At 45.2% G+C, this 23,037-nt stretch overlaps 1 protein-coding gene across 1 annotated transcript in view; it reads right to left on the bottom strand.

Annotated features, from left to right (window-relative positions):
• The window catches only part of SPOCK1 (SPARC (osteonectin), cwcv and kazal like domains proteoglycan 1), a 557,700-nt gene that overhangs the window by 284,970 nt on the left and 249,693 nt on the right, over window positions 1–23,037 (bottom strand). The window contains exon 3 of the mRNA XM_078067479.1: window positions 13,253–13,298. Within this exon, the coding sequence (XP_077923605.1) occupies window positions 13,253–13,298 (46 nt within the window). The remainder of the gene's footprint in view (window positions 1–13,252; window positions 13,299–23,037) is intronic.

Genomic DNA, 23,037 nt, shown 5'->3' with positions numbered 1-23,037 from the left:
GACCAGAAATCATGGTTCTCAGAAAAATGAAAACATACAGAGCAAAGAAGAAAAATGTGACTAACAGTCATGAAGACAGTGAGAATATTCTACAGAAAAGCTCCTGCAGCACAATTAACCCAACAGCTAGCATCATCACTTCCGACAAGGACCGCCCACCTCCTTAATCCGATGCTTCAGCCTAAATGACCCTGGAGACAGAGGTGGCCCCTCCCCCTTTCTCTTCCAGGGCAGACCTGCTCAGTGTTGACTAGATGTAAACACTAGGCACAAACTTCCCAGATACATAATAATCCCTCTTTACCTGAGAGTTTCAGGATCTCTTCTTTGGTGTCTGAAATAGCGTGATGTTCTAAACATCGAGGGAGTCATTATTTGATATGCTAACAAAACCACATGGAATCCTGCGTGCACTTCAGATCTCTCCAACAACACAAGCTGTCAGATGACAGGAATTTGTGAAAGTTTGCCCTTTGGAGGCTGTGGCAGGGGATCCGTGGATGTGGCTCTAGCGTTCGAAGATAGACAACAAGACACACGGAGGGACCAGGCCTTCCTTCCGGGTAGAGACCAGCCTCATCTATTCGTCCTGGTCCTTGGGGGCTTCTCTGTAAAGACGACGGCTTCCCAGTTCCTTCATGCACTACCCTTACCCTCAAGCATCTGAACGTAGAGCAAAAACACTTGTTTCTCCATGGAGGACAACAATCTCTCCACAGGAGTCTTACACAGAGAAATTTCCATGCATTTAGAAATTTATGCCTGCATCTGCAGCTCTAGCAAGATAAAACATGGCACCAAGGCTGGAGATTCCCCTGCCATTCTTGCCAAAAACAACAGAATCCATTCACAGAAGTAGGACTGTTTCAAAAGGATGGAAGCGAAGATCTAAACTGACTGGACAGATCACTTTCCTTCATGAGAAACACTGAATAATCCTGCCATTTTTCTTACTCAAGTCCCTTGTATTTGCAAAGAATAAGGCTCCAATTGTATACAACCAAAGCCATTTACTTCTTAGGTATTCTTGCAAAGCTGCAAGGACCGTACTTTGTCAAACTGAATCTACCTCGATGTACCAATTAGGCAAGTTGTTTGAAGAAATCCTGTGGGGGATAATTTCTATTATAAAATAAATTATCAACTCTCAACAGAACTGCCTTATCGTAGAACGACGTGAATTAAAAGTCAGAAGGAATGTCAACGGTAAGTACCCCGTCCTCCAACAGCAAACCAGCAGTGTGGCTGCCCAGTCTTAGGTGTGACTATCCCCAGCAACAGTGACTCATCCCTCGTGACAGATACCCCTTCTCCACAGAGCTTGAGCTGTGAAAAGGCTGTACTTAGAGTGAGCCAAAATCTATCACCCTGCAACTCCCATTCACTTTCTCTGGGACTATCCTTTGGTGCCAAACAATCTTCAGCTTCCTCTCTGCAAGAACTCAACCAACATGCGAGTACAACTCTTCTATCCAAAGGAGTTCAAAATTCCACCCACTATGCTGGCTTATGCAGAGGCTTGCCCCCGCCCAAGGGCTTTGCCACCTCACCCCTACTTTTACAACGACGTATGAAGCACCCGAAACCATTTCTGAATGAACAAATCTGTGCCTTGGTTTGAGTGTTCACCCCTAAGCTGACAGGATAACTTTGTCATCACAAACTGGAAATTTCTCCTTCTGCCTAATCACCAATGGAAAAGACAACTCAGGATCAAGTTGTAAACATGTGTGAACTGCATCCTCCCCTTCACCACCCCCACAAAAAACAGCCATCATGCTCATAGTTCTGTGGGTGGCTCAGAATTTGCTAACAATATGTAACATGAATTTGGCAGTATCTTCAAACAAAATGTGAATTTCATTAAGCATATCAGCATCTGGACACATCTGAGAAGCAGGGATGACTGTGTACACGTACATGTGCGTGGGAAGTGTTTCCCACCCATGTGGAGCTTCTGGGTGATACCTTTGTAACCGCCTGGGCTTGCAGTGGGGCATGGGGAAGACAGCTGATGTGAATCAACACCCATTTGCCTGTGGGTTTGAATTGATCTACAGTTTCAGCATAGAAGAAGGTGACTCCACACTGAGGCATCAAAATTCCAGCTTGGATTCTGAATTTCTGACCAAGGACACGGGCTCTACCTGCCACTTGGCTGATAAGAAGAGACCCATTTGCTTCTGCTAATTGGCAACAGAGACCGTCTGGACTTCTTGTTCCTGCCAGGAAAAGCCCGGAGCTCTCAGTTCCAATGCTAATCCGTTACCAGAAACAAAACAATCAAGAGTATTCCCTGATGGAGACACAAGGCATCCATTCTTCCTGATGTCAATTTTACCCGTGTATCAAGCCAGGCCTTACGAAGACTGTGTACTCTGTATTATTCTGGCTTATCAATGAATTAGGTTATTCTGGCTTATCAATGAATTAATTTATAGAACTGCACTTCGGCCATCAGGCATCCGTGTACCCCGAGAGACCGAGGAGGAAGCAGTCGTAACAAGTGGCTATGGCATTCACTGTCAGCCACGGTCAAGAGCACGGCCCTCAGATGACTCCCTATTAGAAAACTCAGGTGGAGGAAGGCAACTCTAGCCTCAGTACCAGGAAAGCCTCAGATCTCTCCTGAATAGCAGTCGTACTTTTATCTTACGGGCACATCCAGTGGTGTGTTTCCTTCCTTACTTTGGTTGTTAGGAAGCTCTAGGGCCAGCTCTAGAAGTGCACAGAAATTTACTACGCATGTGTTTTGAGTAGTTACCCTTGCTGCAGCTTTATTTCATTTATTTATGTTTCCTTATATCCAAATATTGTTCATCTATTCATTTTTTAACTGATACTTATATATTGCTGAATTTCACATTTCGAGAATGGGACAGGGAAACTAATTAAAAAAAAAAAAAGTCAGGCTGTCATGCATTTGGTTACACATATGAGGGCAGCTGAGTGACATTTCAAGTAAATTCCTATAAGGAAAGTGAGCATTCGTGGACCTGAAGCTAACGTAGTGGGAAGAACAAGTGCCTTTCTCTTCCGGTCTTGAAGTTAGCAGGTGGAGAAGGGGCTGGAGTGGAGTGTGAGCAAGGGCTCGTGGACAGCACTGACCCTGGGCCAAACCAGGGCTAGAATGTCACACTGGCTCCCATGGGCTCAGAAGGACCAGCTTCTACCTTACTGGGGTCTTCTCCCATTGGCAGCAAGCACCACTCATGTTGTCCACCTTCTCTATCCCTTTCTATCATTCTTTTGGGGCCAAAAAAGAGCAGGAACAGCGCTGAACACGACACCCAGTTCCTGCAGACAGCTCCTTGGGGCCAGGCTGCCGGTGCCCCCGCGAGGCCCAAACCCTCCCCAGAGCAAGGAGACTCAGCCCCGATTAAACCCCTCCTGATTCACACGGGCTTCACTGGGGCTTTTGGGGAGTGGTTTGTGTTTCAGAATCCCCGAGGCACCTGCGTCGTGTGAATTTTGTGAGTGTGAGTGTGCTTGCATGTGGGCAGGGGTGTGTGTCCCTCTTCTCAAGATTAAGACAATCCATCTAAAGGTGGTATAGGAGGCCACCGAGAAACAGCAGTAATAACCCAGCACTGCCTGGGGCTCGGGTTTCCCTGCTCATTACATGCGTTTTCAGGCCTCACAGTGTCCGAGTGCAGCCTGGGCACAGATGACTTCCACTCAGGCAGCGTGTCCCCAGCTCTGCTAGGCACTGCCTCCAGGGCGGGGGGCGGGGGAGGACCCCAAGGACTCATCAGCCTCCAGAGCATACACACCACAGGCCAAAGACAAGGTCTGACAACGAGGCGTCCGGCTTCCCTCTCTGAGAGAAGCCACAGACAAGAAGTCCAAAGACACGCCCACCCTCTTGTAGGCTTTTTTTGTTTTTAATAATTTATTTGCAAACACTGAAGAATTGGGTTTCACACACACGTCAAAACTTCTTCATCTCCTGCTTCCCTTGAGAAATCAGAACTTCTGTCACCACTGGGTCCCAGACCCTCATGACCACCCTCAGCTAGGGCTGCGTCACGGTCGCTCTCTGGAGACAGAGCTGGTGCTGACTCATCCCAAACCCCATCCTCCCCCTGTTCCTGCACAGGTGACCTCCTGGTTCACTCTCTCTGCTCTGGGGGTATTTTGAAGTGCCCACCAGAGAGATCTTAAGAGACAAATGGGTAAAGAGTGAAACAGCCTGATAAAGCAATGGCTCACGCTTTCCTCATCTCTCTTTAATAAATGTGTTTTTCAAAAGAAGCAATCCTATCAAACCCCACTTCTATAGCACCTGAAAGCTCAGCTCTCAGGACACATTTCTTCCCATCAAATGCTGCCCACCTCCCCCCAGCTTATCTCCATATATCTACTCGTCCTTGAGAGGCCCCCGGCTCACCTCCTGGGATCCCTTTCCTGAGCCTCACCCAGGAACTGCTGACTGGCCCGGAGCATCCAGGGTGCCTCAAACACATCCTCGGGCATTTTTTATTGCCCACAGGTCCTGCTCTTGACTATACGGATGGTCCCCGTGTGGAACCACCTCAGCACCTATCAGGTCATCGGTTAAGTACTCGACTCAACAATTCCCTATCAATTAGCTAGTGCGCTGGATCAGGTAAGCGGACGTAGCAGAGACTTCAAAGAGCCTTCCAGATCTAGGAATCCAGCACAAAACACTGTCCCTTCACCTTTTACCAAAGCTTTGTGGCCTTTATCGTAATCCTGATATTAAGACTGGGTCGGGTACTACACCAGGAGTTTGACAGGTCGTAGGTGCAATAAATGTTAATTTCTATTTTCTAGAGGAGGAGGAAACAGGCTCAGAGAAGCTAAGCACTTGCCTCAGCACACACAGCTCCTGAAAGCAAGAGTTGGGAATCAAACCCCATCACCGAGACCACAAACTGAGGACCTTTCTGATATACCACATTGCCTCGCATCCTGGGCATCAGTGGACAGCAGACAGGCCTCCGGCAATCAACTGCCACGGAACACAGCTGAAGACCTCAACAAAGGAAAAACCTCCACCTCGGGCCTGGGACCTGTGGGGACACAGGTGACGCTGGCAGGGTTCCTGCCAACAGCCACGTCCACTTGTGAAAATGCTCTAATCCCCTCTACAGTCTCAAAGGAGGACAATTTAAACAGCATTATTGATTGATTTTAAAATTCAGCTGACATTTTTTTCCCTACTGAGAATCTCCCCAAACCAGGGCTGTTTCATTAGCACTCCACAAACACAATATAATTAATTCAGGGGCCGTTGTTCTAGCAGGTGGAATAGCAGGAAGGATTTTTTCCCCCATTTTTATGAAACTACCACCACATTTTATGAGTTTGGGGAAAGGTAATAAACATGTTTTTAAAAGGGATTTGTCCGTGCTGAAGGAACCTCTTAAACACAGTAAAAGAAAGCCACAGAGCCCTGTCATTGCAAGGGGAATTTTACTACCCTTCATGGTTCTCTATCATTCCATCCAAAGGGTGGAACGCAACCCACCACAGCTTGGTTCTGGAGGCACAGGGTGGTGGGAGCTCCCAGCGAAGCCAGGGGGAGGCCGGCACAGAACACTGACCGAGCCATCGGCACCCCCATGAAGAAGCGGGGCCCACAAAGTCATAGCTGACAGTACTCGGCTGGCCACAAAGTGAGGTTAAGTGGGCACAAGCCATACACTGACTTGTGGCCCTCTGCAGCATGATGTCATTGAGTCTCCACGAATGCCCCACGAGACAGGTGTCACTAGCCCCAGACGAGAAGACGAAGGCTAATAAGTTACTTCGGTGTATGCAGCAAGCTAATGGGGGACTAAGACTGCAGCTGGAACCCTTGAGACCCTGCTCTTCCCTCCACCCCTGGCAATGCCCGCAAGAATCTGTGAGAAGACCAAGTACCTCCCACTTTGGCCTTTTTTGCTTTTTATTCTGAGCCTCCCTCACCATCCCTGATGGTTTAAAGGCCCGCTTAATTCCACTGGTTTTATTGCAGTTATATTCATACCTCATTGGCTAAACTGTAACCTTTGAAACTAGAGCATCAGGCTTCAGATTTTTCATTTTTCCTTCCTTTATGAGGAAAAAATACCCAGACTCTATGCTGCCTGATACCATGAGAGCTTAACTATCGTGGATGGAAAGGACCTCGGGAACCCCCTTTTTATTTCAGAAATAGGCTAAGTGAAGTCCGAAAAGGCCGCGTGATTTGCCTGAATTTAACACATTTAAATAGTGTCAGAGTCATGACTCATCTCGGCCTCCTCCTGGGATACCAGGCTCTCCAGGCCAAGTGCCTTCAGGGCAGAATCAGTCGGGGTGTGTGTTAGAAATGCTAAGAAAAAGCAGCCCCAATAGCAAAACAAATAGTCAACATAAATGTCCGCCAATGCGGGAATAGTGGATAAATGGTAGCATATTAGTATAATGCAATATAACAGAGAGGCATTAACTAGATCTACAACTACCACACCAAAGACCCTCAGAAACAATTTTCAATGAAATGAACAGGTTAGAGAAGGGAAACATTTATTTCTAGGGCCCAACATGTAATGTAACATCTTGCTTGGAGACATGCCCATATAACCTAAAAGTGTAAGAACATGGACAGAAAAGTACATTAATGATGTGGCACCTTAGGGAAAAGCAGCAAGAAGGGGCACCCATTGGATTTCAATCCTTTATGTGATGCTTTTCTTTCTTTAAAATAAGCAAACAGGCCAAGGCAGCCAGAGATGAAAGTTGTGACTTTTAACTTGATCTAACTTCAAAGCAGATAGGCTGAGTAAAAAGAGGCAGCCCACGAAGATGTAAATTAACAGTTTCTGTTTCTTCCCTGGCAAAATTGACTTCGAACAGTTAAAAATCAATACTTGAAAATTAAAAAAAAAAAAAACAGTAACTATTTTATTGTCATAAACAGGAAAGAGAAGAAGGGACGGCAAAAGGAAGGAAGCTAATGGGGCCAGCGCAGAGCAGGAAGGTCTGGGGTGGGAAAGGGGCTCACGGAAGGTCAGAGGGACTGCCACTTAGGGGAAAGTGTCGCAGCGACATCACGCAAAAGGCAAAGGTAAGAAGGAGAAACCAAGCAGACCAGACATGAGACAACCAGGGGAAAATTATTAAGATGCTTCATACAAACCAGGCCAGCTGCCTCTGAAAATCAGCAGCTCCAGCGATCAGATAAGGTGAACAGATCCTTAAACACTGAGAAAAGTTCAAGGCCATATGAATGCAAATCAGAGGCTCTTTTTGGGGTGAGGTTAAATTCCACATCAAGAGGAAAGCTGTGGCGACCGAAGATTTCTTTTAAGCCTAGCATGTAAAATTTTAGATTAATCTAGAGGGAAAAAAAATTCTCTTCTGAAGAATCATTTTATAAATAAGCAACCTTGCCTCCCCTGGAGCCCCCTTTAGAACTGGGACAAAACATGGATGCCGCCATAATCCACGGGGCTCCAGTTCCAGAAACACAGCCGGAACATGGAAAGGACTCTTTCCTTTTGAGTCTTAGAATTTCTGCTTCAAAACAGTTCAAGGCTTTGGTCAGAATTTGAGCTTCTTGGGAATCTTGGTATAATAGATGGGAAGTCAAAGGGCAAGGGTTTTCTTCTTTTCTTTGATTCAAGTGAACAGCATGAGTGAAAAGGGCCCCTGACTTTCTGAGCTTTATTTTTATCTGGAGATCAATTTCTACAAGTTCATATTCTGCTCTGAAGATCACCAGCATCATCGGAGATTTAGTCACAGCCAAGCTGCTCGAGAAGAATGATTAGTATTCACTACAGAAGAAAAAACATTATCCTTAAAACCAACAGCTATACACTCCATCTAAAACATTCATTTATTCCACATTAAAGGAACTCGCTTGTTTCAAAAAGTTCCATGATAAATCTCCCTTCAGCCATTTGTTCTAAAAAGGTTTGTCTCATCGAACGGAACTTCATACCCACATAAATCGGTGGGTTCTTTCTGGGTGGACCGTGGCTACAGGACAGAACCTCAATTAATTAATGTTCCATCACTTTAGGACTTCTTCAAGTAATCAGAATTCTATTCTAAAAGTAAGGTATTTGTTATATGCATAAATTACCTTCCCAACCTCCCAACGCAACAACAGCAACAACAACAACAAAAAACATTTATTCAGCAAAAACTCTGTGATGAAAGCTTCAAATTTCTTTTTCAAACAAGACTGGTCAAGAAGCTTTGAAACAACTTTTTAGAATTCACTTTGCTTCTTGTTCATCCTCTATTCTATGACATAAAGCAACACCTTTTATTCTTTTAACACAACACTGTGGTTCGATAAATTGTCTCCTTCTTTCCGATCCAAGCCCTTTGGATCACCTTCCTCAGCCATCCCACTCTAAGGAAAAGAGAACCTTTGAGACAGCACCTTTATTATCACACTGAAGGTGGCTGTTACTAGCGAAGGTTGGTGGTTACAGCACAGGGAGCTTGATCCACACACCACAGGCACAGACTGAGTGAGGCCAAGTTGTAACAGAAAACGTCACCTCAACTAACACTGACCTATGTCACTTGTATTAACACTTGACATCTTATGGATTTCCCAGTTTCTGAGACCAGCAGTCCTCACCCGACGCACCCCCACCAGCCCTGGCTCTTGCTGCCGGCCCCCAGCGCCCCCCTTCCCAGTACTTACACGATCTTGATACTTAAGACCTTAGATGGATGGCTTATGACTGACTGATAATTGGGAGTGTCCCACGGAGAGGCCTTTCTTACTGTGGTCCCTGTTATCCAGCACAGCGGGTTGAAACACAGAGCATTTGATGACCGTTTATAGATAGATGGGAGGAAGGAAGGAAGGAACATATTAAGAGCCTGAACCTCTTCAGCCCCAAAAAATGAGGATCTGGGGTACACCACTGCAATGACCCACCCGCCTGGTGTAAAACAGGCCAGCTCCAACTTACCCCAAGCGCTTCAGAGCATCACAACTCTGAAGGCTCCCAGAAGGGAAGAAAGGAGGAGAGAAATAAAACCTGAGTGGAAAAGGATAGAACCAACAGGGAAAGACAGGTAAACAGGAGGAAGAGGGAATGAAAAAGACCAACTACTTGCTGACGCAGCACTTACGGAGCACTTACTGTATGCCAAACATTAACTCATTTCATCCTCCCAGTGCCTTTCCTGGTGCCGTTGCCAGACTGGAAGGCTTCGAAGCACAGAAGTGAAGCAACTTGCCCAGAACTGCTCAGCTGGTAACTGGCAAAGTCAAGTTCCAAACGTGGAGAACCTGACTGCAAACCCCAAGTCCCCACACTGCACTTACCAGAGCACATCCCACAGAACATACTACTTTCTCTGGGTACCTGATAGAAGTGGAGTGAAAAAATAGAAACAAAAGCATGTGGTCAAAGGCAAAGTGAGAAAAATGCGAAGTGAAATGGAAGCCTTTACCAAGACTTTTCTGCGCTTTTCAATTGCTAATGAGCCCTGTGAATCTCCAGGAGAAGCACGGAGTTTATGTGGGTCCCAAACTTACTGGACCAAGGACTGTTTTCTTAGAGAAGCACTTCGCTGGACCAGACACCACCTCCAAAAACATAAACCTCATACCTGCTCCACACCTACTACGTGCGCCCAGGTTTGCTAGGGGCCAGGCGACGGAATATGCTCAAAGGGCAGAGTGATGATAGAGGCCACCCAAAACTCTGGGAACACGCCCGAGCCCTACAGCCTCAGCCGGCCTTCTGCAGCGGGTCACCCCAGGGCCTCCACTCCTGCCCATGCAAGACAAGAACCATCTGCAATAGCCCGTGCCCTCTCCAACTGGGCATCCTGCCCGGCTCTCCCTGCAGGGTGTCTGGCTTTGTGGACTTCACAAAGGCAATGTCTCACCTGAGTGAGTAATCGTTGCCTTCAATTCTGAACTCCTCTCTGTCCCTTCTGTGAGGAGATGTGGCATTAAATCATTATCACATAAAAAAAAGGGATATACTACTTTACCCAAATCTCACAAAGAATTCTTAGAAAAGCCTGAAGTTGACAGCTATTATACTCCACTGAAAGAAACACTAATGACTCGCTTTAAGATAGCAAGTTAAAGACATTTTCAGTCCCTTGGAAGGAGACCACCAAGTGAGGTACTTTTCTTCTAACTGCCTTCGAGTCAATTACATGATAAGTGCTCTCTGTGAAGCCCTGTTGTTCCAAGTTCAGTAAATATCCTGAAGCAGAGAGTACAATTCCAGCTAAGTAACTACTTCTTAAATACTATTGAGTGTCCTAACCACTCACACCAATACCTAAGAGAAGCTGGAGCTACACGGGCATTTCAGAGATCGAGCTCCAGGGCTGAATGCTAAGTCTGACCGCCTGCCACAGCCAAAGCCCAAAGCTCCAAGACGATGGAAGGGGCAACGGACAAGTCACGCAAGAGTCCCATAGGAGGGATGTCATTTAGCAGCTATGACTTGGGCTCCTCATCACAGCTGCTGAGTCACCAAATGAAGTCCTCTAACATACTGCCTTCATCACATCATTCCTCTGCTGAAAACCTTTCTCCGGTTCCCCACTGCCAAGAGAACAAAGTTCAAACTTCACAGATGGGTATGAAGTGTCCTTCAAAACCTGCCTCAGCCTCACCGTTCCGGCTATTCTCTACCAGAATCCCTCATGGCCCATCTTCCTTCCCCTCTTCTTCCCTGCATTTTAAGCCCACCTCGCCCCCACCGCCATCGGGAAGTGCTGTCCACCCCCATGCCCAGGCGTAATCGTCACGTGAAACCCTGCGATGTTTTTCAACAAGTTCAACTTCTACCAACTCAAAGTTTTCCCCAACCACAAAACCACTCAAACCATGTTTGATTCTTTTTCAGCTTAGGAGGGGAAATGACTTCTCCCTGCAGCTGACAACTTTCACTGGAGTTCAGCAATTCTCCTATTATATGGAAGATGAAATGCTCTACATCCTCCATGCCTATGGTTTATATTTCACCAAGTGGTGTCAGCACTGATATAGTAACCTCCCATTTTTATTGAGCAACACACAATGTAATTGATGACATCTGCTGGGGCTGATATTTTAAGTGAAGGCTATTCTCAGCTCTGCCTGCTCTCCCCATGGCTCTGTATATAAATAGCCAACAGCAGCTACACCTGAGCTACAAAGTGGGGCTTCTCGGCTAAGGTCCTCTATTATACCCAATAAAGTCATGAGGTTTTATCGAAGGAAGATTTATCTAAGCAGATCCAGTTTTCATGCCTGCAGAGCTAGAAAAAGAGGGAGCCGGGGTGGCAATCTGCTGGATATGCTTGCCACCATTCCTGAGAGAGAAAAATCCTTCTTTGGACTTCTTGGTTTAGCAGATTTAAATATCATGCTCTTTTTGATGCTTAAAGTTTCTGTATTAACCCCCAAATCAAGGCAAGTGATCATATACATCCCCAAGTGGCAAATGATGCCCACCTTCAAGTATTTATCTTTTCCAATGTTTAGTAGTAAAAATGAAAATGTCTTCCCCTGGTGAAGTTTAAGTATTTGTTTGCAAGTCTTGGGCAGAGTCAATCTGGCAGTTATTTAGACAACATGTGATCCTCAAAGGACAAGAACCCATTTCTGGTTCAGGGCTGGAAACAATGAGTCCATTGCCACTATCAGTTGAGAGACCTCTGTAAGCAAAATCCTGGTAGGAATGTTTACGGAAGGGCTCATCTGTCAGGCACAGACAGACAATGTGTTGCTCTGTATCTGAGCGTTCTTCTGAAAGGGAGGTATATCCTTTCAAAAGAAATGTTTAGAAATTTTAACCATTTTCAATGGAAAATTTCTAAATTAAATTATAAATATCTTCGTATGCTTTAATGTAGCTTATTGTGACAACTCAGTGATCAGTAAAGTGGCAAAGGAGAGAGGCTCGTGGAGCCTGCTAAGATGTGGATAAGCCCAGACTGATCTGCAAAGGAAAGCCTTTCCCGGCATCTGCTCCCCAGATGCACGCAACACACAGTTAAGTTCCCCACCTACAGAGTCAACACGTGCCCTGCACATACCTGCATTACGGCCCTGAACACATCTCACCAAAACTGCTGCCCAGGTTACCTCCCTACGCTCTACTCTGAGCTCCCCCAGGGCGGGAACCACAGCTTTTTCGTTTTATTCCCAGAACCTGGCTTCGTGCTTGTGTCCACAGTGGGTATTCAACATTAGAGAATGAATGAATGCACATATGAATGAATACAATGTTGCCCTACTTAGAGACATGAGCTAAAATGCACATGTAGAAATTTTAACACCAATTTTGTTTATAAAAACAAAAACCCAGAGTCCGGGGACAGAGGGACCCATTAAAGTGACAAAGGAGAGAGGAGAAAGGGGCACCTTCTACCGGCTTACATGGCAATGCCTTCCTTGATTTCTTTTTTGTCAGGGCGACCATCGGGATCGCATCAAACACTCAAGCCACAGAACTGAAGATCATCCTCAGAAGCATGAACCTTTGACACATGGTCGGTAATCTTTTTCCTCCAGGTTTCGGTATTAATTGCATACACGTACTTCAAGTACAATCTAGCATCATTTTCAGCAGCCAGTTCTGTGGCCAAGAGCAGCCACACATGGAACAATAGGGACAGGGACGTGATTCACAGCAGGTCCTCGGTGTGTCTTAAATAACTCACAGGAGCACCGTGGTGGTGATTTACAATGGCCATCAGGAGACGGGCTTTATGCTTACTGGTGTGAGTGCGAAGAGCCCTCTGAGGACCAACCTTACACCCAAGTGGTCCAGTGAGCAGACTCAGAAACAAGCTTCTATTTAGAAACCATGAAGTTATTTAATAAATGAAATATTAGTGCCCTTGAAAGTCTCCTGGGACTAACCTGTTTCTAGAAAGAAAGTTTCATTTTTATAGCTCATGTCAACTGCACAGCATTTCCAGGCAGTCTGTTCCACGAAAGAAATCACTGGATTCTGCCCAACAACTCACCAGGTTACTGTGATAAGCATTTTACTCTTTTGTAGTGGTGGTGTTTAAAAAAAAACAACAAAAACAAGAATATCCAATGATTGTAGTCAATTCAATACATTTTTAAGAATCTGTCTTAGGTAATCTCAGACAAATAACAAAATTGACAAAATAATTTCTATCACCATAGTCATTTCAGGCCCCCAAGTCAGTCAAATAAGACAGCTCTCTAGCCTTTTTAGGAACAGTAACTCAGCGTGCAAGGAACGAAAAATGAGACTGCATTTCCCATGGAATATACAACAAGAAATAATGCATCCTTTACCTTGGTCAAAGGGCTTGTTGGGATTCCAGTTTCTGAAATAATCATCCTATATAAGGAAAAAAAATAGAAAATGAAGGTCAGATTTCAGAAAGCTTCTTACATAACTGCATAAAACCTGCCTTTCTCCCCACCTCCCAAAACACAAAAGGAAACATACACTAATTTAGCAATCTTTCCCCAAACAGACATTCATGAAAAATCAAAAATATCAATTTACTTTTCAAATTGTCTTTTCAAACTGTACGGATTAAACACCAGGCACAGTAAAAACATTTCAGCCTAATATGGAAACAACCCTGCTCTTCTTGGCTTGACAGATAAACTGAGACACCTTCTAAGTGCAAGCTGGATTTGCTATCAATTATCCCGCAGGTGATGCCTTGCTGCCCTCACTTATGATTAAGCCTCTGTGTTTGTAACAGCTGATAATTTCAACTGTCAACATCCCTTTCATGTGGAGACATGTAACTCGTGGTGTGCAGTTCCAGTTTTCCAACACTCACAAAAGTTAAAAACAGACTGGCCCTTCCGACGTTAGAATCAACCACAGGCATGCACTGAGCTTCCTACCATTCCTTCTAGGTGTGTAACAATAAAGTAACAAAGGCTGGCCAATCTGGTCAACTCAAAACCATGTCTTTCCTGCATGCTGCTTGTATCAATTTATGCTCTAAGGCTAGATACTTCGTTACTTTGAAATTCCCAGGGTCTAGGCCACTCACTTATTCATGGTTACATTAACCTCTTCTCCACTTTTAATAACCTTTCCTTCTTAACTACTGCCTGCTCTCTTTATCTTTCGCCCCCCCCGCCCCCAGCTGAGCACTCAGCCACCTGCACTGTCCCCTAGCATACCCACTCTGTCCATGCAACCGGGTTGCCAGGAGAAGAGACTCCACCCATGTTTATCATCCCCATACCATTTTAGGGCTTGTGCACCTTTTCAGTTAATTTCCTCCTCCATATAGCCAATTATTATTTGCTGCGTGTGTTTTCGGCAGGTACTCTGCATGCTGCAGACAGTTTCAGAGAGCTGCCTACAACGAGGCCTCAATTTCTCTTCCTGAGAAGTTAATTTACATCAAGGTGCACAATTAGTTTAAATTATTGTCCACACTGTCTCCTGCTGCAGTTTATCTCCAACATGATCTCCCGTGAATTTTATCAGCCTCTGTGTCGTTCAATTACCTGGCTTTATTAGATCCTTGTTGAGTTCACCTAAGCCCTTAAATAGATTTTAGGAAACTGGATTTAGAGTAAAATCACAACATACTGCTTCTTGGGCAGTGATTCCATTTTCCAGAGCATGAATAAACACGAACAGGTTCCTCTGGATCCTGGGAATTCAGCATTAAATTATTTTTAACTCCATGGAATTGGCCCACTTTGCTCTGGCTTTAATGTTAGGGCATCACTGACCTTCTCACCCATCTGGTTAGGAAGTCTCCAAAGGCCACACCATGAAATATCAAGGAGAAAGTTCAAAACAAGCCCTCTGCCACATCTCTGTCCACCTGTGGTTTTAAATACAATCCTAATCCTTTGAACTACGTGGTCTGACACTCAACAGCCAGTATTAAATGAGTGTAAGTTAAGGACTGGATACTAGGTGGGAAAAACATAGCACCCAATTTCTCAGTCGGATGGCCAACGTGCTCTCAGCCCTAGACACAAGCACGTTACCCACACATTCTGCTGTTCATGAGGACATGAGAAGAATTAATCCAGGAAGAACCCATCCTCACTAATGGAGAAAACAACATCCATCCTTCCAACTGTGGTCCATCAATGCTCTCTTCCCATACAGAGGCCAGCGTCCTGTCCAATGGCAATGGTGAATCTTGTGAAATATTTTCTACTTGAACATGCTGTTCTGATACATGGAAGTCCTTGGAGGCTTAGGATGTGTGTCCGACAGGGAAGAACTGGAGCCAAAGACAAGTTCCTTTAATTTCACATGCCACATTTCCTTTGATGTCAAAGAAAGGTTTGAGCAAGTCTCAAGAAGGGAATACTCCCTAATGATTTCCACCTACTTTGTAACCTGGCTGGCATGTGAAACATGCTTCTAGGCCCCTTGTCACTTTTCCAGGTTAACTACAATGGCCATTTTTACAAATTTCTTGGGGAAAAAAAAAAAATCACAGTTTCAAATACAAAGCCTTTCAGTCATAAAAGCAGGTATCTGCATTATAATATTTTAAACTGATTGCAAAGGTAATAATACTGCCTAATTGCTGCCAAGATGTGAAAGTGCACCTTGAGTGAACACTCATTAGCAAAGTGAGTCCTTCCAGCAGCCCCTGGCCCAGCAAGGCCAAGCCCGGGAGGAGAATGATTCCCTGCATCTGGCTGCTTTTTGCTCGGCTTAAGCAAAGTGGATGGCCTAAGCAAAAACCAATGAGCCAGGAGCAGGTGAAACCTTGAGTACAACTCTTTGGCTAGAGCTAAGAGAAACCCCTATCGGAGGCCAAGGTCACGAACACGTGGGAAGCATGCTAGAAGCAGAGCCCACCTGGGGGCTAGTCAGGGGTCCCCGGGGAGGGGCACGGCTGCAGCCAAGTAGAGACTGAGATGTCTGGGCACAAAGAGCACCCTGCCACACCATACCTGCTGGGTCTGACTGGCCTGCACACTGGGCAAGTCCAAGGAGGCAGGGACTGTCTCCATCCATCCCCTCCACATGTGCGGGAATGCCCAGGGAGGCGGCATCTACACTCAAGTGGAAAAAGCCACAGACAGAAGACTGCCTCTTCTAGAGCCGCACGTCCTGACCATGTGCTGACAGCAGAAGTCCATGTATCAGGATGCTCGAGGTACATAAGGACAACTGTCTGGGGGGGCACTGAACCAACACTCCATCAATACCAGGGCTGGTCACTTCTCCAGGGCCCAAGACTGGAGGTGGGGGCTCAGGGGAGAGCTAGCACCCCAACCTGTCTCTTATTTTCTATCTAAATTGATAGAGCTACATCCTATGTATGTTGTCCTAAAACCAACCCAGGACTTCCTGTGCCACGGACAGCTGTGCCAGTTTGCTCAGAGTTTCAACTCCCATGGGGCCAAGTACTGTGCCTGTCCCCATACCACCCCAATTCTGCACTGTACCCAAGTGTGCTCCTGCTACACGGACCCCAGAATCCCTTCCAGATAACTCGCACAGTGCAGGCCTTGAAGAGCCCTGGCCTCTCATCTTCCTTCTGGCCCAAGAAAGTGGTGAGCTGCTGGAATCCAGCCTGTAGGGGAAGGCATACCAGATGAGTCCCATCAAACGTGCTGGGAGAGGTGTGTGCGTCTGAGACGGCCTCTCCACTGGTTATTTTATCATCTAGTGATGAGGCTTTTAAAAAGGACTTGCAAGGACCCCAGCAAGAGTTAATTTTTAAAACATAAACCTCAAGAGATAGATGCATATCTAAATATAGCCATTTATTAAATTCAGTAACTCCTATTAGTGCATTACACAGGCTAAGGAATCAAAGATGGCGGTGTTACTACACATGTATATTTTATGGGTTCTACTGCATAGTATCACGTCAGGCCTCTACTAGACAGGCCTGAGAACAGTCTCCCTCCAAATTCTAACCAGAGGAGGAAAGGCTGATTCCATTTTACTACACCTCTTCATACATGAAAATCACCCAACTCTTCAGGGACTGTGAAAATCTGGAAGAACCTAGAAATTGAAACAGAGTCTCAAACTCGAGCCCATTGGTTGACTTACATCTGAAATCATGAAGTATCTCAAGGCAGGTAAAGCCATAGTAAGAAAGCATGAAAAGTCAGCATAAAAATCACAGTAAGAAAGTGACACATCATTACCTGTGTAGGCTGAAAAAGAAGGTGGTGGGGTCCTGGTGTTAGAGAAAGAACCAGAGCCTGGGCAAGATTACAGCCCCAATTATTTTAATCCCCTGCAACTGATCTATACAGAAAATGATGTATTTCTCTATTTATTTCACTAGTTAAATATCCTACTAACGTAGAAAAGGATCCTTTTAAAGTCCTGCCAGCCAGTGACTAGTGCTAAGGAATTTAACTCTGGGTTTTTGACCACTTTAGAGATACCCTGTTCTGATAAACATTCATGGGAAAGGAAATCCATTCAAAATATATATACAGAACACATATTGCATATTATTATACAATTAGTATACAATTATTCTGCTCTGTAATTCATCCCCCAATAGTCTTTAAGCCTCCCTAACACGAAATGATGCAAAAAAAAAAAAAAAATCTCCTGTAATTTGAGTGATTAAGTCTCTTCGTCATGGATGATCATAACCAACTGGAAAAATCTCTGGTTCCATCCCATTTTGAATGGGCACCTGAATTTTTCTTGCACTACCAGAGCCCCAAAATGGCTGATGCAATTTAGCTCAAATATTCCCCAGGGATTTGCTCTTCCAGAGGTGCTTATTTCAGCTCCATGGACTGTCAAAACAGACTCTGAGGAGGCGATGGGGAGGCAGAGAACAAAATGGAAACCGTTTGTGAAACCCAACTGCCTAACTTTCACCTCCGAACATGATAATGTAATTTATTATTTACCTCACGGCTCCAGATATTACAGATCAAAGACACTTAGCTCATATGGAACAGATCACTTCTCCTTCATATGTATTTCAGTGAAGCTGTTCAAACCCTGCAGTTTCATCTGGAGATTACCTGAGATAATACAGATTCCCAGCCTAGAAAATAAATGGGAGCCTCATTTGTCTCAAGCAGGAGTGAGCCACAGGGACACCAACGGAAGGAAGGAAGGCGAAGCAAAGCCTCTGTGGGGTCATCTGTGGGCCCTCGGCAGGTAAACGCCAAGGGTTGAAAAGCACTGCCCCGCATGGTCAGGCAGAGTCAAGTCGGGTTTGCAGATCCTGGATGGGGTACATCCCCCTTTATAGAACCCGAAACCTTTACAAAGAGATCCATTAAGGGACTGTAAGAAAACCTCTCTCAAAAGGATTCAGTGCAAAGTAGTTCAGTTAATTTTCACACTACCTGACTGGGGGCAAAAGGGCCGGTTGGCAGGTGCAAAGAGTGTCTCTAAAATATAACAGAAGTCACAGGAAAAGTGAGATTTCCAGATGACGTTATTTAAGTGCATCGGCTGTATAATTTGACATTTGACTGGAATTTTAATTGGTGTGCAATGGAAATGTCTACTAATCCAGCCACTGGGAGGTACCAAACATTCTGTTTATTTACTGGGAAAGGAGCTGGCTTCCCATTCAAGCACCTTATCACTAAGCTGTTTGCGGTTCTATCTCTGGGCAAGCTACGTGCTCCCAGTCTCCTCTCCACCAGGCCCATCCTGCCCATCCCTGGCGAAGAGCTGCACCCAGTGGGAATCCAATCCTTCTGAAGGAAGTGGCTCCCACAAGTGGCCCAGCTTGGGCAGTGACTCGAGGCCCCACCAGGCTTCCCTCACAGATCCCACTCTTGAGAACCTTGTACACCAGTGACTGGGAGCTGTGTGCATGTGAATGTATCACTCCCACACACCTGAGCCTAGGCTACCTCTGAGCAGGGAAGGAAGACCTTACTCACCTGTGTATTCCCCCAAGGCATCAGTCAAAAGCACCCAATAAATCCTACCCAAATTGTATAGAACAGAAGTAAGCCGTTCCAGCTGTAACATCTTTGTATTCCTGCAAAATTCCCCAAACTGTTACTGGTAAGCGTGTAAATATAGGTGGGTATATGTTTATAGAGACACTCTAAATCACTTTCTTCCTGAATAGAGCGATTCTTTGATAAATTGGTCTGACATTTGGTATAAAGTCCTGCAGGCCCTAGACAAAATGATTTAGAAAATAACCATGTCAGTTGCTCTGCTCTTTCAATAAATAACACACAAAACACAGATAATAACTGACAATCATACTTGTACTATAACTAATGAGAAAAGATAAAGCAGCAAATGGACTGTTTATATGCGTTTGATAAATTGCATCCCCTGGATATATCAATGAGAAATAAATGTGTGCAGTGCTGGTTCACTGAACTAAAACAAATATTTACCACTGAGATTTAGGATTAAGAATGAAATTTACATTTTATTTGGCAACTATTGGGATGCTATGTCTACATACAGTTGAAAAGTCAAAAACCTACCTCAACTTCCTGAGTACGAAAGCATTATAAATGAGAAAAAAAAATAAAAGAATCACATCAAACAATCGGAAGGAATATAAACATTTTCGATAATTGCATCAAATTTTCATATCATCATAACATTAGAAAGGTCATACGAAGATATTTTCTGTCAAGTCACAGACCATCATACCCTTGAAAAAGTCCCATCATTCATTAAGTTCATGGGAAAAAAAACACGAGGTTATCGGGTAGAATAACTCAAGTGGGGAGCAATCTGAGTGTGCACTAGTGATCCATGTAATTATGGTAGAACAGCTAGCAAAATCATGATTACATCCCAGTACCCAGTCACGATGACTATCTATGAGAATTTAAAGTGAATAATTTCCTGTGACATAGGTCCAAAGGATGAAAATCAGTAAAAATCCGGAGATGACATCAGAGACCAGGAGTAACAGACCTTCTACGTTTCTGCAAGGAAATTATTTTGCCTTATAGCTCCAAAATAGCTTGAAGGGGTCTAACACCTGAGAAAGACATGAATGTGGGTCTTAGAAATAAGTAAAATGAGTAATATTGTCATGGCACCTTCAGCCAATTAAAGGATTACCATCACTGCAGAGAGTTCCTGCTTCTTCAAGACTTTGTGTCTCCCTGTCCATCCATCCAAGCTGAAGTCGGAGGAAGTGACCAGCTGACTTGTTCTTTTCTCAGGGAGAAAAACTGAGTCTGAGATCCCTTCCCAAAAGTATGCTCTACACATGGTTACTGTTCTGGGAACAGGAATGGGCATGTGAGGCTCCATGTGTACTCTCACCAAGACAAGGGGTGTCTCCCCTGACTCAAAGCCATCCATCTCTCTGGCCTTATTAGTCATATTAGCAAAATGCCTATGCTAACCAGGAGCCGCCTTCTGAATGGCCAGGAGGAGGGAAACAGCCAGGACTATGGAGGCAAAGGCCGAGGAGACAGGTTACACAGGACAGGCTCTGAAGCAGACAGAGGTTTAAATTCTGCCTTTGGCACTCACTGGCTGCATGGCCTTATATAATCCACTCAGCTTCCCTTATCTTTCTCTTATCTTGCTACAAAACAAGATGTCGCACCCACCTTAAAGGATGGGTCACACTGATGCGTGTTAACATGGCCAAGTACCTGGGATATTGTCAGACCCAGAAAATTACTCAGTAAATAAAAGATGTACACTCTGGTGTCCACCGGCAAAGGTTTGTAGTACTGAGATGTCCCAGGAACACGGAGAGAAACGGCTTTTGTAGAAATACAGTCAACCCTTGAACAATACCGGGGGTGAGGGGAGGTGAACCCCGATGCAGCTGAAAATCCGACTCCCCAAAACTTAATTGCTAAGAGCCTACCTATTGATCAGAAGCCTTACTGAATTCATAAACAGCCCATCATATTTTGCATGTTACATGCATTATATACTATGTTCTTATAATGAAGTAAGCTCGAGGAGAAGATACATTTATAGGACTGTACTTTATCAAAAAAAATCCACGCACAAGTGGACTCACACAGTTCAAACCCATGTTGTTCAAGAATTAACTGTAATATGTTTAAAGTTTCAATAATGTGACTTCTTGTGCATTTGAATCTTACCAATGAGGCCCGAGTGCAGGGAGACAAAGTATATCCGGGAACAGTAATTATGAAATATTTTAAATGAGTGCGATTTTATTACTGTCACGTATGAAGAGTGGCTGAGAAAAATAAAATTCAGTGAAATGTGAAAACTTGAGTTCCAGGCATGTCTCTGTTTAAAGGTCAGGCTTAGATTCTCTAAGATTCAGTGACCCTGTCTTTAAAAAAAGAAAAAAAAAAAAAAAAAGATACACCAGAGAGCTGTTTTGTGCATCCAGTGAGTTTTGAACCATTGTTAAGTATTACATATAACTAAATTAAAGTTCTAATTATGAGTAACTATATCCTGATAAGGGAATTAGGCTTGCTCTGAACAGGCAAAATTTCTGTGCCATCATTACATGGAGAAAACAGATACACACCAACCAAGGCCCCTGTAACCTTACAGCATGTGAGCCTTTACTTCACATAACATCCCAGTTACGCTGCCATGAGGCCCAGCCTTGTCTGAGTAGCACAAATTCCAAGTTAAATAGATTCTGACCTCTTTCTGCGAAGACTACTCCTCCATCAATATCCAGACACTACCTTTTAGAGGGTAAGATACAGCTCTTAACTACCATCTGCTCCTTCCTCCCCACCCATCCTGCATGGGGGCGCTGACAGCGGGGCCTGGGCAAAGCCGCAGTCGTCATCCTCAGCTGACTGCTGGGGTCACTGGAGGGCTTTCCAAACACGGATGCCTCAACCAAGAGCAGCTGCTTCACTGGGCTGTGGCCTCCACGGTGCTTTTGGGTTTTTCTTTAAGTTCCCCAGATGATTCTAATGTTTAGCCCTCATTGGCTAAAGGAAGCCACAGGTCAACTCAATCGCAGGAAATGAAGGGTAGCAAACCAGGGGCATCCCACCAAAAGCTTCCAGAGCTTTCCAGTGTTGCCTCTTCCATTCTCAAGCTAACCCCTCACGGCATCCCAGCTCCACACACAGCCCTTCTGTCTGCCAGTTGCCCAGGCAAGAACCCGGGCCTCAGGATGGACTCCTCCCTCTTCCTCCCTTTAGCTGTGCAGGCAGTGATTTCAAGGGGGTGGAAATGGGAACCTGGGACTAGTGGGGTGACGCTGAAAGGTCCTGGAAGGGTTGACCAAGCTGTACAGGAGACCTGCAGGCGGAGCTCTGCCCAACACCCTCACCCCACATCTACTCATGCCTAAGTCACCCCAAGGAACAAGTAGCCTTCCCGACGTGGCTCACCACAGCTGTGCTGAAGTCAGGACTTGCAGCAAATTAAAGTTTACACAACATGGTTGAAAGCAAACTCCAAAAGTCAAAATAAGACTATTAATATTAATCATGCAGTAATAATAGCAGCTACCATGGGGGAATGGCCACGATGTGCCAGGCACTGTGCTAAGCCCTTTGTTTTAGTCCAATGAGCTCTTACAATAGCCCACTGAGATAGGCACCATCAGGACCACTGTGATGTAGCTGGGGAGATGGAAGCTCAGAGAGAGCAAATGACTACACAAGACCATGTAGCTCGTAAGAAGCAGAAGGGTTTTTGAATGCACTTCTGCCAAACTCTGAAGATCATGCTCTAACCAGCACATGACGCCACCTCAGTGGCCCCATATGAAGGGAGGGGCATGAGGGCTGTGCAGGCTGGAGACTCCAGAGAGAGGACATGGGGCTGGCCACCCTGGGAAGATGCCCCCGAGAGACACCAACAAATGGGAGATGAACACATAGACCACAGGCCTCCCAAGAGGCCCTCTCTATTGCTGCCATGCCCCATGTGTGTCTGAAGCCTCAGCTCTCTCATCTGTGAAATGGGGAGTGTAAATACCTGCTTCACATGGTCTTTGTGAGATTGGACTGCAAGTCCATCTGTCATGCACCTGGATCCGAGAAAGCAGGGAGGACACCTTCACTCCCTGATCCACCCCTACCCAGGATGGCAGCCAGGGTTTCAGAACCCAGAACCATGGCCATCAGCGCTGACAAAGCAGCCTCAGAAGTCCTCTTTGTGTGCTCTGGACTGAGCACTCATACCTGTCTGCCACCAGCACTCCCTGGGGCCGAGTTCAAAG

The sequence above is a fragment of the Halichoerus grypus genome, chromosome 2 (genome assembly GCF_964656455.1).
Source record: "Halichoerus grypus chromosome 2, mHalGry1.hap1.1, whole genome shotgun sequence".
NCBI lineage: Eukaryota > Metazoa > Chordata > Mammalia > Carnivora > Phocidae > Halichoerus > Halichoerus grypus.
The sequence above is the reverse complement of the archived record's forward strand: the minus strand, read 5'-3'. Positions and strand labels throughout refer to the sequence as shown.